Genomic DNA, 16,078 nt, shown 5'->3' on the forward strand with positions numbered 1-16,078 from the left:
TCGAAAAAGGAAAAGATTATTAAAGGAATAATTCCGAATTAGCAGAAGACGAAGTTATAAAAAACCCGGTAGAGGAATTTCGGTGTTATTTTTTTAACACTGTAATTGATACTGTTATTGTACAAATAGAAGATGGATTAAAAGTATACCAAATATTATTTCTGATTTCAAATTAATCACCAATATAAAAACTTTAGAAAAACATGAATTAAAGAAATGTTCCAAAAACTTTGTAAAGTTTTAAAACAAAGATGTGGATGAAAACCTAATCCAAGAAATTTGTTTGTTACGGGATTTGATTTTGAATGAAAGAGATGTAAATAATGCACAAGACATATTGCAATAAATAATAATTATAATGAGTTATTTCTAAATGCATTAACTGTGTTAAAACTTTTCTTTACGTTGCCAATTACTATATCAAGTGCTGAGCGCTCTTTCAGCAAATTAAAATTAATAAAGGATTATCTGCGAGCAAGCAAATGTTCAGAGCGCTTAAATGGACTTGCTGTATTAAGAATCAAAAAAGAAATTGAAAAAAAATTGTAATTTTTCTGAAGTAATTGATGTATTGGCAAAAACAAAATCACGCATTAAATAAACATGCATTAATAATATATGTTCGCGTTTGCATTTTTTTTTTTTTTTTTTTTTTTTACTTCGCAAAAAAATTAGGGCCCCAAATGGCTTTTTGCACCCCCTTTATAGAGAAGGCCGGTTCTGACAGAAGTGTCGAAACATCTGGATATGTCAGCAGCCCAGGATTTTTTGCACTATCTTCTATATTTTGAGATCAATGTTTCAAAGTTAATTATTTATAGTTTTATTATTTCACATGAATTTTAACCATAATATTGTTAATAAATTTTTTTTACATATAACTGTAGTTTCCTTTTTATAATCAAGGATATAAAATTCTGGAAGTGTTTAGGTTTTTTTTTCCTTCTAAGAATTTCTATTGTCTTCGATATCGTGATACGCATTTGCTGCAGGCAATTTGTTTTCATATCTCTGTATTTGGTTTAATCCTCATGCATTATTATAATGTTCCATTTTCTGTATGTTGAGTTGTTTCTCGATTCATTCTGGTTCATATCTTCATTGCTTTGTAGAACTGATTCATCTCGATTTTACGTATCCGCAACACCACCTAAAGCAAATGAAGCGTTTTCTTTAGGAGGATTAACATCCTTATTTCTAAAGAAAATGTTAGTAAAGGTCTGCAATGTCAAAGCATACAGCGGGCAAGAGAATATTGCCTTGACATCAAGGGGACGAAACATTAATGCTTTTATGTCATTTTTTCCAAACAAATATGAAGAGCAGTCGAAAAAAATAATATCATATATCGGGCCATTTCGCTTTGCTAAGCCGCTAGTGATGACTAAGGACGAAATAGTGTCCAGGAGACACTTATATTCCCTGCACCATCGCATGCATAACGATTGTTGGAGAGATTGATTTCAGAGGTTCTTTTGCGTTTCCTATGGTTCAGGCTACTTTGAATGTCAGGCAGTTGGTATGAGCTATCTTTTATGTGGAGCTATACATGGTGCAGCTACATACACTAACGGGTGTTATATATATGTAATGATTTCGAATCCTGTCGATTAAATAATATGTAACATATTTTGATTGAAGTAGAATGCAGGTTCGAAACAGTGAAGAGACCTGGTATTTTTAATTTCGTTTTATTCTATTCCGAGTGGCAGGCATGATTATAGACAAGAAAACGTAGCGCGGAACACACAGAAGTAAGAAAAGGGGAAAAAAAAAAAAAGGGACGAACAGATGATGACTTGCCTTATATAACATAGGATTTCCGGCCACGAGCCGAGGGAATGACCTTTGACACCTGTTCAAGGGTAACGAAGTATCACTCTCATTTGAAACGTAGCACTGATGGCGCATTATTTTTACAAAGGGATTAATTAAACCGAAAGTGGAATTGGATCACGAAATAAGAGAATATTTTAGAATGAAGTTACTATGGGCTAAATTAAGATAAAATCTTGGGAATTAATTAAATTGAAATTAGAATTAAAATATCATTACATATATATATATACATGCTATGATATGAGCTATATACACTAGCGGGAAAAAAAATAAAGGAACTAGAAAAATTCATGCATCTTGAATGATTTTGCATGAAAGAACATGAAATTAACACAATATATTTATTTTGTCATGCTTGATATGCCTATAATATGCATTTATTTTTTGAAAAATTCAATTTAAGTTAGAAAAAAAAATGATACAAAATTGGTACAGAAAAAATACCTTGGGATAACAGGCCTTGTAGATTTCAAAACTATAACAGTCAAATAACTAACGAGGGCTTCCTTCGCCAAATGTTTTTGCATAATCTCTAATAAGAGTGCTACCCCCTCCCCCATAAAATGTTGAATCTTGAATAAGGCCACGAAGTGCATTGGCGAACAATAGTTATGAAATAAGATCTTTGGCGTGAATTTAACATTTTTATTGAATCTTTACTTAAACTATTTTCGATTATGTTTTGCATGCAATTAATAGTATCCGATATTATCGATTGATTTGTTTTAATAATTTGTGCTCTAGATGCGTTTCTTCCAGCCGATTGAAATCGAAATTTGACACACAATTAAAATTATAATCATAAAATCACACACCAAATTTGAGATATTTAAATCATTGCGTTTTCGAGGTATGGTGTTTGCACGTTTGTGAAAATACTGACAGAAAATCAATCTCATGACGGATTTGGCTCCAAATTTGAAAGGTATCTACAGTTTAGAAGTAAAAATCTTCGTACCAAATTTTATCCATTTCCCTCTCCTCATTTTATAGCTATCGTGTAAACTTATATTCTGACGGACGGACGAACGAACTTCTTCTGAATGGATAATGTTCAAAAGTAGATGGAATTCTAAGAATTTGATGCAAAGATTCTATACCAAATTTCATCTGCCTAGCTACACATTTTTGAGTTATCCTTGTCACAGATAGATATAATGCCAAAAATGTGGTTTTCAACTCAGGGAGCACTAAAAGGTGGATTTCATCAGAATCTTGAGTTCAAATTTTTCGACGATTGCAATAATTTCTGCATAATGCTTATATAAGAAAGTAATAATATATATTACACAATTTCAATTAGACGAACTGTGAGTCAGAGAATTTCTTATTTCCCTCCAGCTTCAAATAATTACATTTATGAATATGATATACATTATAAAATTCGGAACTAAAAATAAATTTTTCCCATTCTTTTTCAAAAAAAAAAAAAAAAAAGTCAGATACAATGCCAAACTTTTAAGCTGTTTTCAAACTGATAATGATTTGCATTATATAATAAATTGTCAGTTATACAATGCAATGACATTTCGAATTTGGACAATAATTCATTCCTCTTAGTTTAGTTGAAAAAGGAATAATAATTTTAATAATAATAGAATTTAATAAGGAAGTATTCTAAACACAAGACAAGGGCTAAAAATATTTCGAATTTGTAGTGAAGAAATTTCAAGGAAGAGATGAGTTGTTAAGACTTCATAAAACAATCGATGACCAAATAATTCTTTTTGTGCAACACTTTTATATTTATTTTGTATCGATATGCATGTGAAAATAACATTCTTTATTCAATTCTTTTCTTTCGAATAGCTGTTTAACAAATCCTTGATCTAATTAACATATATTTATTCACAAAACCTGACTTTCATTAGTTCCACTTACTTCAGAGTATGACGTAGTATGTGTCAAGTAGATCTGCTCGTTTCGGAAATAAGAGGTGAACTTCCGAGACTTTTTGACGATTTTACCCAGCAAAGGGGTGAACGAGATGAAGGCATTTCTCGAATACTTTTCAAGACCTTAATCTTCATCCTTTGATTTCTCTTAATTCTTTTTGCATACTTGTCATTTAATAATTTGAATTAAATCGAAATATATGTATTTATTGTTCATATGAACTGAAAAATTTTGCGGTTTATCAGCGGTTGCTTAACCGCATAATTTCGCTGATAATTGGAGTTTGATGTACTGTGGAATAAACTGTAAACATCTCTTCCTTCATCTCACCGCTATTTTGGTCAAATCAAAAGCTTATAGAGGATGTGCAAAAACAAGTAGCGCTTTCGTATCTGCCAATACAGTATATATGTTTACGCAAGCAAAAAAAAATTAAGAATTGTTTTTTTTAATAGTTTGATAAAACTAACTAAAAAACGGCTTATGCAGAAAGTATGCTGTTTTTTTCCTCTCTCTGATAACGGGTGGAAAATACATAACATACCAGATGAATAGATATCCTTACTTATAATAAAGATGACTATGTATTTGTATGTTGGCGCTCTATAGGTCAGGCCATTTGAATTAGTTTCCAAACTTGTGCATTTCCACTCTCAATATATATATATATATTATTGAGGGCAGATATGTGCAACTCCGAGTGTTTTTTTTTTGACGTTTATATTAGAATTTTAAATGAAACAAAATAAAATATTTGTCATTTAAATACTTTTGGAAATAAAACTAAAAATTAAATTTTATGATGAATTAATTTTTTTTTCATCTTAAGATGAACCAGCGAAATTTTTATTGAATAATTTTTTGAAATATTGCATAAATAATAAAACAATATAATTTAGCACATCTATGCTGAACGATTGTTTTCTGTATTCATATTTTTAAAAAAGCACGTTTGGATGTTTGGTTTTAGCAAAAATTAATTGAAGTTCAAATTTTACGGGAGCCGATAGAAAATGGGAGAGACACGTAGTACAATGAGCGGAATGGTGTAAGGCTTCTATAAAAGCATTAATTATATGCTTATCAAAAGTTGAAGCTCACAGATATTTTACTAAAGAAACTATCAAAAAATCAATTTACATAATATATTAAATTGAATATTTTAGCTAACATTAAGCTTGCCGACAGAGACGGCTACTGGAAAATAAATGACAATTCCTTTTTTTTTTTTTTTTTTTTTAAATCAGAAACAGGGATTGGACAAAAATATGGAAATACCTCATGCTTATAAAGATATGTTTATTCCAGTGAAATGTGTGTAGGTAGCGCTGGTGTTTTTGCCTATTGACCCCACTTATACAATGATGTGAATGCAATGAGCAGGTCATTAGTTGTTGGTGCACAATTCTGTTAATTTGCTCATGCGTCTTGTCAGTCATCTAACAGACTTCGAACATGGACAAATTGTTGGAGCGCGTATGGTGGGTGCTTCTGTAAGCAAGGTAGTTGAGGTGTTTAATGTTTCAAGAGGTACTGTATAGAAGATAAATTGTGCATATCTGAAATGAGGAAAAACATCTGCTAAATCACAGAGTGGATAAAAGTATGCGTTAAATGATTGGGACAGACGATCATTAAAGAGGGCTGTGACGAAAAAGAAGCAGACCACAGCTGCCAAAGTTACTACTGAAATGAATGTCAGGCTCATAAACCCTGTTAAGTATCAAAACAATCAAAAGGGAGCTCCATAAGCAGGATATTTCTCGCCGAACTGCAATTCAAAAACCATTCATCAGTGATGCCAATGCTCGCAAGAGAAAAAACTGGTGTTTAATTCATTAAGTCTGGACTGTGGAGCAATGGAAGACAGTAATATTTTCAGATGAGTCTTGTTGTGACACTATTTCTCACTTCTGATCAAGTTTATGTCCGGCAAGCACCATTCCAACATTGCTTATTGCCAAGAGTGAAACATAGCGGAGGTTCTGTGATGGTCTGGATAACCATATCGTGGTTTTTTGTGTGCTCCCAAGACTTCGCTAAAGGGCATTACTGTCAAGGGTTAGGTAAACGTTTTGGCCTATCAAGTACATCCCATGGACTTGATCAACCAAATCGTTTGATCACTTTGTTGCCCAAGGTGTTGATGTTCTCCAGGACGACAATGCACCTGTTCACACAGTCCAGGACTGGTTTCCTGAGTACGAGGATGATTTAACAAATCTCACTTGGCCACCACAGTCACCTGACCTCAATATTATTGAACCATTATGGTCTACATTGAAGAGGAAAGTGCGTGGTTGCTATCCACTACCATCATCGTTAACCGAACTTTCCACCGTTTTGCAGGAAGAATGGTACAAGATTCGCTTGGCAACAATAGAGAAACTGTATTTATCAATTCCGAGAATAGTACAAGCTGTTTTGAATGCCAACAGTTTTCCTACACCATATTACGTAGGCAAACATGTTTTTTTTTCAGGTGTTTCCATATTTTTGCCCAATCCCTGTATATTCTATATGATCTTCATCATAAATTGCAATACATTAATATTGATGACTTGCGATATTCCTTATGAGAAATATACCACTTATCACATAAGTATTATTGTATCTTGTTTTTGGAAGGGGAAAAAAAAATGTTTTTAAAAGAAAACACTGTGAAATAAGAAAGATAGACCATATTATAATGAATTTTTGTATTTCTCCTATTGCTTTCTATAATACACTGCCACTGTAAGAAGACAGGCTCATGTCTTATTTGTACAACAAAGATGACGGTGATGATGAAGCACTTGGTCGTATTTAGGAAAGAAGACGAATCTATCACACTCATACACACAAAGTCATTAGTGTGAAATGACAGTCGCTTCTTGGCATAATTTCATGATGAAGGTGAGTACTTTCATGCATTGCTATTAAACACAAGCTTTTTTGAACAGCTGGTATTGTACTTCTGAAATCGGAATATTTCTAAAGCTTAAGGTATTAAGACCATTCTTCTAATTAGAATGAAATACACGAACAAAATGGCAGGGGCAAATACCACCGGGAGAAGAGGGAGGAATGAGTAGTATTGGGGTAAAATATTTATATAAAATACATTTTCATAACAAAAATAAAACATTGTTAAAAAAAATCTTAAATTTCAATCCAACATTTTTAGTTAAATTTAAAGTAAAACACTGAACATTCTGAAATTGAAAATAAAAACTTGGAAAATAGAATTTGGAGAATAAATGCTAGGTAAATAAATGCATGTAAGCTGATCCAAAATTAACATGTATTATTGGTCCATGATTAAAAAAGACAATGCATTTTGTAATATTAAAAAAAAAAAAAAATATCACATGCATATTGACACCTCTATTACAAAAGTATCCTAAATTCTACAGGAAAATTTAGTTTATTTAAAGGTTAAATATGTTTACCATCAAATAAAAATAATTTTGGAAAAATATTCAGATGATACAACCTGTGATTCAACTATGTAAGTTTGGAAAGATAAGCTAAATTCTTGTATACGAAAACAAAAAAGGCAACATTTAAAAAAACATGAATAATGCTGGGTAACCAGCATTTATTAATATGAGAGATTAATATTGCGTCATTCTAACATGCCTCAAGTCACAGCAAATCTTTCGACTGTTGAAGTAGTAAATAGGAAGTAGCCAATGAACTCCTTTACTGGACTAATTAGTCATAAATTACTGATTAAATAGATTGAGTAACTTTCTTCTGCTGTGTTTAACACAATGACTTCCATGCCACCTGTATCTGAGTGACAGAAAAAGTTCTCATTCAGTGTAGAATTTAATGAGAGTAGAACATGTTTATATTTATTTCTTTTTGTTTTAAGATGTTATGTGAAACACCTGTGATCTACTATCTAATTTGATATTCGCTTTTCTACTACAATTAAGATATATATAGCAAAGGAGATCCAATAAAATGAGGGTCTTATCTTTTAGAAAGCTATCTAAAAGATAAGGATCTTATTAGATAGTGGTTCAAATCACAGGTATGAATAATGGCAATAATATGTTAAAGAGAATAGTCAAATATAGCTGTCTGACATCAGATAATCTGTTTAAATATTTTTAAAAAAATCATTTTAGCAATTGGAGATTTCATTTCAATCCTAAATTTTATTAATTATGTGCTTTTGATGATGTTAAAAAAAACGATTATACAATAAATCTAGCTCATTTTACAGAGTAGGATAAATAAAATTCAATTAAAATTTACAAATTCAATACATTTTTAATTTTAAACAATTCATTTTTTCCTTTGCTTCTATGGATGAACCAAATATTTTTTCATATTACACCAAATCCATTCAAATTTCAGCAAAAAAAAAAAAAAAAAAGGGAGTAAAAATTTATTGTTGGCAAAATTTTATAACTATCCCAGCTGTCCAATGAAGCTTATGAACAATCAAACACAAAACACACTACAACTGTTATTTCTCATTCAAGATTTAAAGGCAGCAAACAGAGCATGATATGCTTGAAATATAGTTTGTGCACATGTGTTTCATGGGAATGACAGAGAAGCAACAGTATTTGTCTCTGGGGGAATGTATGGACATTTCAAAACAGAACTTTGCATAGCAATGCTCTTACAGAAATGGATATTTGGCAGTGGGCAAAATATTAATTTGTGTGTTGTACATACTTTTTTCCCAGAGTATCATACAGAGGAAGAGCTATGTTCACATAGAAGCTTTCAACAGTTTATAACCACTTTGAAATGCACAGTTTAAAAACAAGAATGATGAAAAATAAATCACAAAGGAAAGAAGCTAGTAATTCCATTCCATATTTTTCTCTTTATTTAAATCCTGCATCTTCATTTCTCATTCACTTTAAAATGAATGACTAAGCAGTATAGTAAAAAAGTAATAGAACTTTGTTGATTTGAAGTATTTGTTAACTGTTCTCATGACACTTCTTCATAACTGAGTAGGTTTCAGCTTGATTCTTAGATGTTTACATTTAAATTAATCCAAAGTTCAGTATGTTTAGGTATTTAATAAAAACAATACAGTAGAACCCCCATATAGAAGGAATTTTTTTTTTCAGAATTAGAAATTTTACTATAGCAAAACAATTTCTGCATTTTAGAAAAAAAAGTATACATACTTATTGTCATTAAAAAGCTGCCATAACTTTTATTTATAAGAAAGAATTAAAAAAGGGGGAAAAAGGCTTTGTTGATTTTTACTGTAACAAATTCGTAGAAGTTTGAAAATCATTTAAGAAACAGAATAAAATGCTCGCGAGTTGTATATGTCCTTAGCTTTTGTTCTACAAATCTCTTTTCTAACTTGGAACAACATTTTTCTTTAAAATTGAGTATAGCTTCAGAATTCTTATAATTACATATAATATTATCATATATGTTATTTATACATAATACTACAAATACCAAACAAAAATATTAAAATAGGAAGGAAAAGTTCAGCTTTTTAAAAAAGACGTAGAAAGCAGGACAAAAAATAGATTTGACAAAACGTATGACATTTCAACAGTTATATTATCACGAAATTAAAAAAAATAAATTAATTGCATTATACATTAAAATGATGAGTTTGTTTAGCAATTAAATTCTTTTAAGTTTTAATTAGTCCTAAAAAATTAATTATGCATAGGTGTTTTTAGTAAGTAAACTATATAAATTTTGATATGTTGAAATTTTTTCCACAAATATGTAAATAAAGGCACGATAGAGGATTTCAGACAAAAGAGATTTCCAGGGACAAATAAATGCAAGTTCAATAAACAGAGGTTCAACTGCGTTTAAACAACAAATACACACTTCAAAAGAAGCACTAATAAGAAAAACTAAAGGAAATTATGTTGAACATTATAACATTCATGATATTTGATATAACCTAGGGGAATTGAATTACTAACTCTTTAAAATGCAAGAAATTAAAATATTTTTATTTTTTCAGCAAATGAAATGCACTATTAATTTGCAAATATTTTTATTTTAATTGTATTAAAATTCACCATCTAATTAAAACAATAAATTCTATTATTTACTTTAATTTTCCTTTTATACAATAAAGAACAAATAAAAGTAAACATTAAAAAACTTTTTAGGTTTCAACAAGAAATTAGAAAAACGCCATAATGACCACAGAGAAAGTTGTATAATAATTTTGCCCCACTAAAATCAATCCTTAAAATATTTTGAAAGAATTTTTTTTAGATGTCTTAAGAGCATATTTTCTCATTAGTCAAAAAGAAAAAAAATAAATTTAATTTTTATTCACATTTACAAAACATATGAACAAAAACATCTGAAATATAAATAGCTACAAACTAAGATTCAAATACAAATATAATGAATGTAAAAATATTATTAAAAGACAAACAGCTTCAAGATTAAATTTTAAAAACAAATATACTGTTTATTTTTCTAACAAAAAGCACTAACACCTGCAACTAAATAAGGTGACAAAATGTTCAGCTAATAAAAAAATAGCAAAAAATAAACAATGCTATTAAGTAAACTGATGTATTATAGCTGTCCTGGAAATTTTATTGTCAGCTACCTTAAAGGAAACTAACATTAGAAAATATTAACAGTGCACTTAACAAAATATGCTCTTATGGAATATATTATACAAAAGCTCTTGCATTTTATAAATGCACATACTAATATGATTTCAGTTGATATTTATATAACTGTATAATTTACATTGCTGACTTAGAAATAAAGCAAACAACTAACAACATTCAAGATGCTTTAAAATTTTCAATGACTTCTTGAATGTGTAAATGACTAAGTTATCACAAAAACAATCTGCTTGTGAAAATTTCAAATATCAGACATAATTTTATATAAAAAAATTAAAATTTTATATCAAAGATAAGATTACAAAATGCATTTAAAATGAAACATGGAGAATGTTTTTATAATCTGTGCTCCAAATTATTTTGGATAAGAACTGTAAAATTAGATAGGAGGAGAAGAGATTCCTGACTGATATCACATCCTTATTTGAATCCTTCCCCTTAAATTATAATAGAGCTAGAATTGTAAAGTCAGTTAATTTAACATATGCTTTAAAACAAGTTGCCAGTACATACACTTTTTAGTCTAGATTATTACATAAAAAAGTGTAATAACACATTCATGCAAGCTGCAACTGCGATGTAGGGAAACATAAAAGATATACTAAGATTAAAGCGTGCATGAAATACATAGTTTTTTTTTATATGTACAATTTGCACAAAAAAAATATTTAAAAAGTACTTTTTTCTTCCAACAAAAAACTTCAGATGATACGTGATGAATTCAAATGCTCCAAATAATTTCAGTTGAATTTATAAAAAAATCTCGCATTCCAGATATAAAATTTGTCATTTTGCTTGCTTTTTATATTTCAAAATAGAAAGTGAAAACAATACACAATTTTACTAATGAGTGGAATGGTTTCTTGAATAAATATTACAAACACTGATTTGATGGCAAGATTTTCATTAGAAATTTTAAATTAACATATTTGTTTCAATGATGATAAGTTCTTTAATGCATGCAGACATGACTAAACAGCAAACCATTTTTAAAATGAGCTGCCTTTAGAGTACTAAATGTATGTTCTGCATAATATGCATCTTACTTGAAATATCCAATTTATACAAGGAAAATTATACATCATATTTACATATTTATTGTCATACAGAAAAGAAAAAAATATTTGAAAAATGAAATGAAAATTTTTATTTGACTGAAAACATTTGAAGAATCAAGGATATGCATTGTTAAAAATTACCTTCTATCATTCATCCATAGTTCAATAATAAAAGAATAATAAAAAAAATCCTTTCACTTCATATTTTAAAAATATTTGTTCTAATTTTTGAACATATAAAAAATAAATAAGAGCAACAGAGGTAATCGACAGTTTTAGGAGGTATGCATTGCCTTCTTTGGTTTTGTTTTGGCATTTCACTTTTTTTTTTCAGGTATCCATAGGCTCCACCAACAACTAAAAAAAATCTTGCATTCTCTCCACACGTGCTTTAAATGCCGGCATCCTACATATCCAGTAGAAATTGCACAGCCCTTGTAATCTTCAGGTACACCACACACAAAAGTTTTCTTTATACATACATATACATGCATAAGAAACATAGCAGCCCGCTGCTTCTCACAATCTGCTTATCTGGATATATTTTATACTTTTATTTATTTCATTATTTCAAACAAGTCTGTCCCCTTGTACGCTGTGAAGAGCTGCCACTGTGTGGGTTGGATGCTTGACACCCTGCAAATGTTAACAATACAGCAAACATGACACCAAGAACCTTACTAAACACAAGGTTCTGATCTGGTATACTACATGCATGCGTTTCAAGCAGAACTAAATGCAGCTCACAATAGGGCAACTTCACAACAGCAATGGCTAAATATCAAGAGTATGCTAGTCCTTTTTCCTAAAATAAGAAAAGGATGCAAAGCCATGCACAAAAAGAAATGGATTGGTATAGAATAATTTAATATAAAAAAAGAATTAAAAACAGGTATAAGTAAACATTAGAAAAGAAGATGGCAGAAAAGCAATCGAAGCTAATTACAACATAGTAATCCAATTTATGCTTATGGAAATGCAGTTTATAAGCATAAATTGTCAATGACATTATTCTACATTTAAAATAAAATAATAAGGATGGGATGGTAATAATAAAATATGATGGCATACAGTAGGAGATAAAAAATAATAGCTAAAATTATGCCATGCTTTACAACAAAATCACATTTCTAAAGATTTTATTTCCAGAATATAAATACATTAAAAAAAGTACAATATGCTACAAAATTCTATCGTTAAAATAAAATTTAACATGAGCAGCAAATACTTATATTGAAAAATCATTATGTCTATTTATTAATTATATTGGCTGAAATTTAAAATATTTTATTCTTTATAATATGATAGAAAAAAATCTACATGTGAAGTAAGAGCTTGGTTTATAATAAGGCACAAAGTAGTAATGACCTTTAGTTAATGCAGCAATTCAAATCCAAATTAAGATGTAATAAATATATAGCAAATGTAAATAATGCACAATGTTTTTTTTAAATTTTATTTTTATCAAAGGGGCAAGATTTCTTTTATTGTATCTTTATACATATCTTCCTTCATATGAAATAATTAAAGCAAATATAAATAAGTAACAAAATAAAATTAACACCAATCACTTAAAAAGAAAATATTTAAAAATGGGTCTGTTTAAGCTTTGATTAAAGAACATACTAAATTTGATCAAAGATGGATTTATAGCGCTCTTGTACAATATTTAAGGAACAAAGATGCCTTCTTCCAGCAGAGTAGCTTCTAATTCTGAGATTTAGGCAGGAAAAGTTGGATAGGGGATAAGACCAAACCAAAATATCTAAACATTTATCAACAGTTAGCCATCACTAAAATTCACTGATTGTAAGCAGAAGTAAAGAGTAAATTACTTTCCAGATCTATTATTCAACAATAAATGAATTTTGATTCATCAGATAAGCTGACAGTTACTATTATCTGAGAGCCTAGTATTTATAGGTTAAACAACACTGGAGTTATTAGCCAGCATTACAAGTGGTCAATTACAGAATGAATAAATTGTTACTCAGCAATAATGTAGCCAGTTTGAAACATAATTGTATAGAACCTCCACCCACCAAATAGGTTTGCCGCATGTTAAATCCATAAGGCCTCAAAATCTTATTAGTTGTGAGGTGCAGAAGTTTAAAGAAAGTACTGGCTCAAGTGTTGTCTTAATCATTTTAACATACTTCAAAATTATGTGGTCCATCCTAAAAAAGTCCTTGTATTGCTTTAACACAGGATGTAACCAAAATTGCAGAACATTCTGATAGTTTAGACTGAATCAAAATCTAAGAGATAATTGTTTATTTTGAATACTATCTAGTCTGGAAGCATTTGCTTTCCAAAGAACAATGTATCTCAACAGAGACTTTTCCTTATCAGTCAGCTTTCCCTTTTTATTTTGTACTGTTTTGAAGATGCTACCTAAACATTTTTTTAATGTATGCTTTCACAAAAGATGACTCCTTGTACACTTTTAAAGGCTTATTATTTCCATCATAGAGGTTCCAACTTATAAATGGGTTGCAAATTGTACATTTTTGGGAGACTGAACTGTTCAACAAAGATTATGAACTCCTGCTGGTGTGGGTGCCAGCTCAGGTGTCGTCCTCGTCATCTGACCGTGGTTCAAAATTACGAGGTCCGTCCCAAAACAGCCCTAGTGTTGCTTCAAACGGGACGTTAATATAACTAAACTAAACTAAACTAAACTAATCAAAGATTATGAAAGATGCTTACAGATCTTAGCAACTAAAGCAAGATTAAGATTAACCTTTACATGGGCTTGATGTGCCATACTTTCTAATAAGTATTAATTCTATTAAGTCACTTATCTATGCAATATTTTTTATGTCTATTCTTAAAATTTTAAAGCACACAAAAGAAAAGTCTGAAAATAAGGAAAGCAACACAAGCAAAATTCATAATAACATATAAATATAATTTTTCATACCTCATCTGGTCTCCTTTCAGTACCTTTCAATAACAGATTGTTAAATTCTCTTTCTAAAATTTGCCTAACCTAAATATTGCAAAACTATTAGCACAGGGAAGAAATAATATACAAAAAACAAAGCTATGAACTATTAATAGATCCTAAAATTTTAGATACAAGTAAATTCTAAATAATCTAGGATTGTATTTTATAAAAATATTTCAATGATACATAAAAAAAACAAAAATTATGTGTTCCAACAAAAATCTACTGTTTATCAAATAATGGTATGAGAAGGCTCTCTACGGCAAAAATTGTTCAAAAGCCTTTTGACATTCAAATTTGTCATCTTTCTTCCATTTTGTGAATTAAGTATGGAATTTGCTAATTGGTAATTGCCATGGAATCTAATTTTAAAAATAACTCATAATTTACTATACAATTTTTCTGAATATAATAAAGCATGAAAAATATCAAACAATATTTTCATTGATTTCAATATCAGTTGTTTATTAAAAATATTTTTTCAAATACATATCTTACACATACATAGCAGTAACATATTGGAACTGTTGGTGAATAAAAGATTTAATATAAGGGAATAATAATTTATTATTTTATATTAAGTAGTAATTTTTTAAATATATATAACAAAAAAATGTAGAGAGAGAAGAGGGATTAACAGATATACTCCAGGAATCTATTTCTGTTCAAGTTACAAAATTATTTGAAGAGAAATTAATCATAAAGGGAGAGAGTGAGAAACAAACTAACCTGAGTATTTTGAGTGGGTATTTGGAGAGCCAAAGCCAATGCAGCATGATCAAAACTTTCATCCAATGCTATCACAGATCCATGAACACCACTATCTATGAGATTAACTGAATAATCTCGAAGACCTATACTGTCTGCCCATTTTATTACCCTGTCATTTGACCATACTAAGACATCTAAAAAAGTAAGGAAAACATGTGATAATTATGATAAATCTTTAAAATTTGAATTCAAAAAATATACAATACAATTTACATATCTTAATATAAACTAACTTAGTAAATAACACCTCTCCTTTTACTCACAAATTGTTATGAAAAAATTCTGAATATGTATTAATTCTGTCTTGTAAATGCTAATACATAACTGGAAATGAAAACTAAATGCATTTTGGGATTACTAAAAACTATTAAAAGCAATATCTAAATATTACATGCATAAAAAAAGATTTTTTTAAAAAAAGTTATATAGTTAGAAAAGAACAGGAGCAGAGATTTTCTTAGTATTTGCAATGAATAATATATTATTTGTCAATTTATGCTATGAATTCTAAAATTTATTAATTTAGGTCATAATAACTATTAATTTATTATCATTCATCCTATATGCATGAAAACCATTATAAACAAATTACAATGGATTCAAACAAGAATTAAGTTTAATTAAAGAAATTCATTTTTATTCCCCCCCCCCACCCCAGCATTTAAATAAGATGTCAGCAATGTTCAATAACCATTATTGCCATCCTATGTGATGTTCTATGAACATTATTATAATACAGGTATAAAATTACACAAATTATAAAAATACTGTAAAAAGGAATATTCATTTATTTTCTTTTTCAACTATACCTTAATTAAAATAATAACATTGAAAAATTGGTCTCCCTGCTTTTTTTCTTTTTCAAATCTGTTTGAACATATCAATTTGCAGTATATTTTTATTTGCAATATAATTTTTATATCAAAATGTAGTAGTAAGAATAACCAATTAAAATTAATCTCACTACTCAAACA

General features: G+C 29.2%; 2 protein-coding genes across 7 annotated transcripts in view; one reads left to right on the top strand and one right to left on the bottom strand.

The window, feature by feature from the left end:
* Positions 1-16,078, top strand: part of LOC129980404 (uncharacterized) — a 443,593-nt gene that overhangs the window by 5,561 nt on the left and 421,954 nt on the right. The gene's annotated exons all lie outside the window — the stretch shown is intronic.
* Positions 6,420-16,078, bottom strand: part of LOC129980348 (liprin-alpha-2-like) — a 104,047-nt gene continuing 94,388 nt past the window's right edge. For 4 of the 5 annotated variants that reach the window (XM_056090795.1, XM_056090794.1, XM_056090791.1 and 1 more), the window contains 3 exons: positions 15,063-15,238; positions 14,307-14,375; positions 6,420-12,019 (listed from right to left, as the gene is read on the bottom strand). In XM_056090795.1, the coding sequence (XP_055946770.1) occupies positions 11,954-12,019; positions 14,307-14,375; positions 15,063-15,238 (311 nt within the window). In that variant the 3' untranslated portion in view covers positions 6,420-11,953. Of the gene's footprint in view, positions 12,189-14,306; positions 14,376-15,062; positions 15,239-16,078 lie in introns of all 5 variants that reach the window. The other variant, XM_056090792.1, reaches the window with a different exon arrangement.

The sequence above is a fragment of the Argiope bruennichi genome, chromosome 1 (assembly GCF_947563725.1).
Source record: "Argiope bruennichi chromosome 1, qqArgBrue1.1, whole genome shotgun sequence".
NCBI classification, from domain to species: domain Eukaryota; kingdom Metazoa; phylum Arthropoda; class Arachnida; order Araneae; family Araneidae; genus Argiope; species Argiope bruennichi.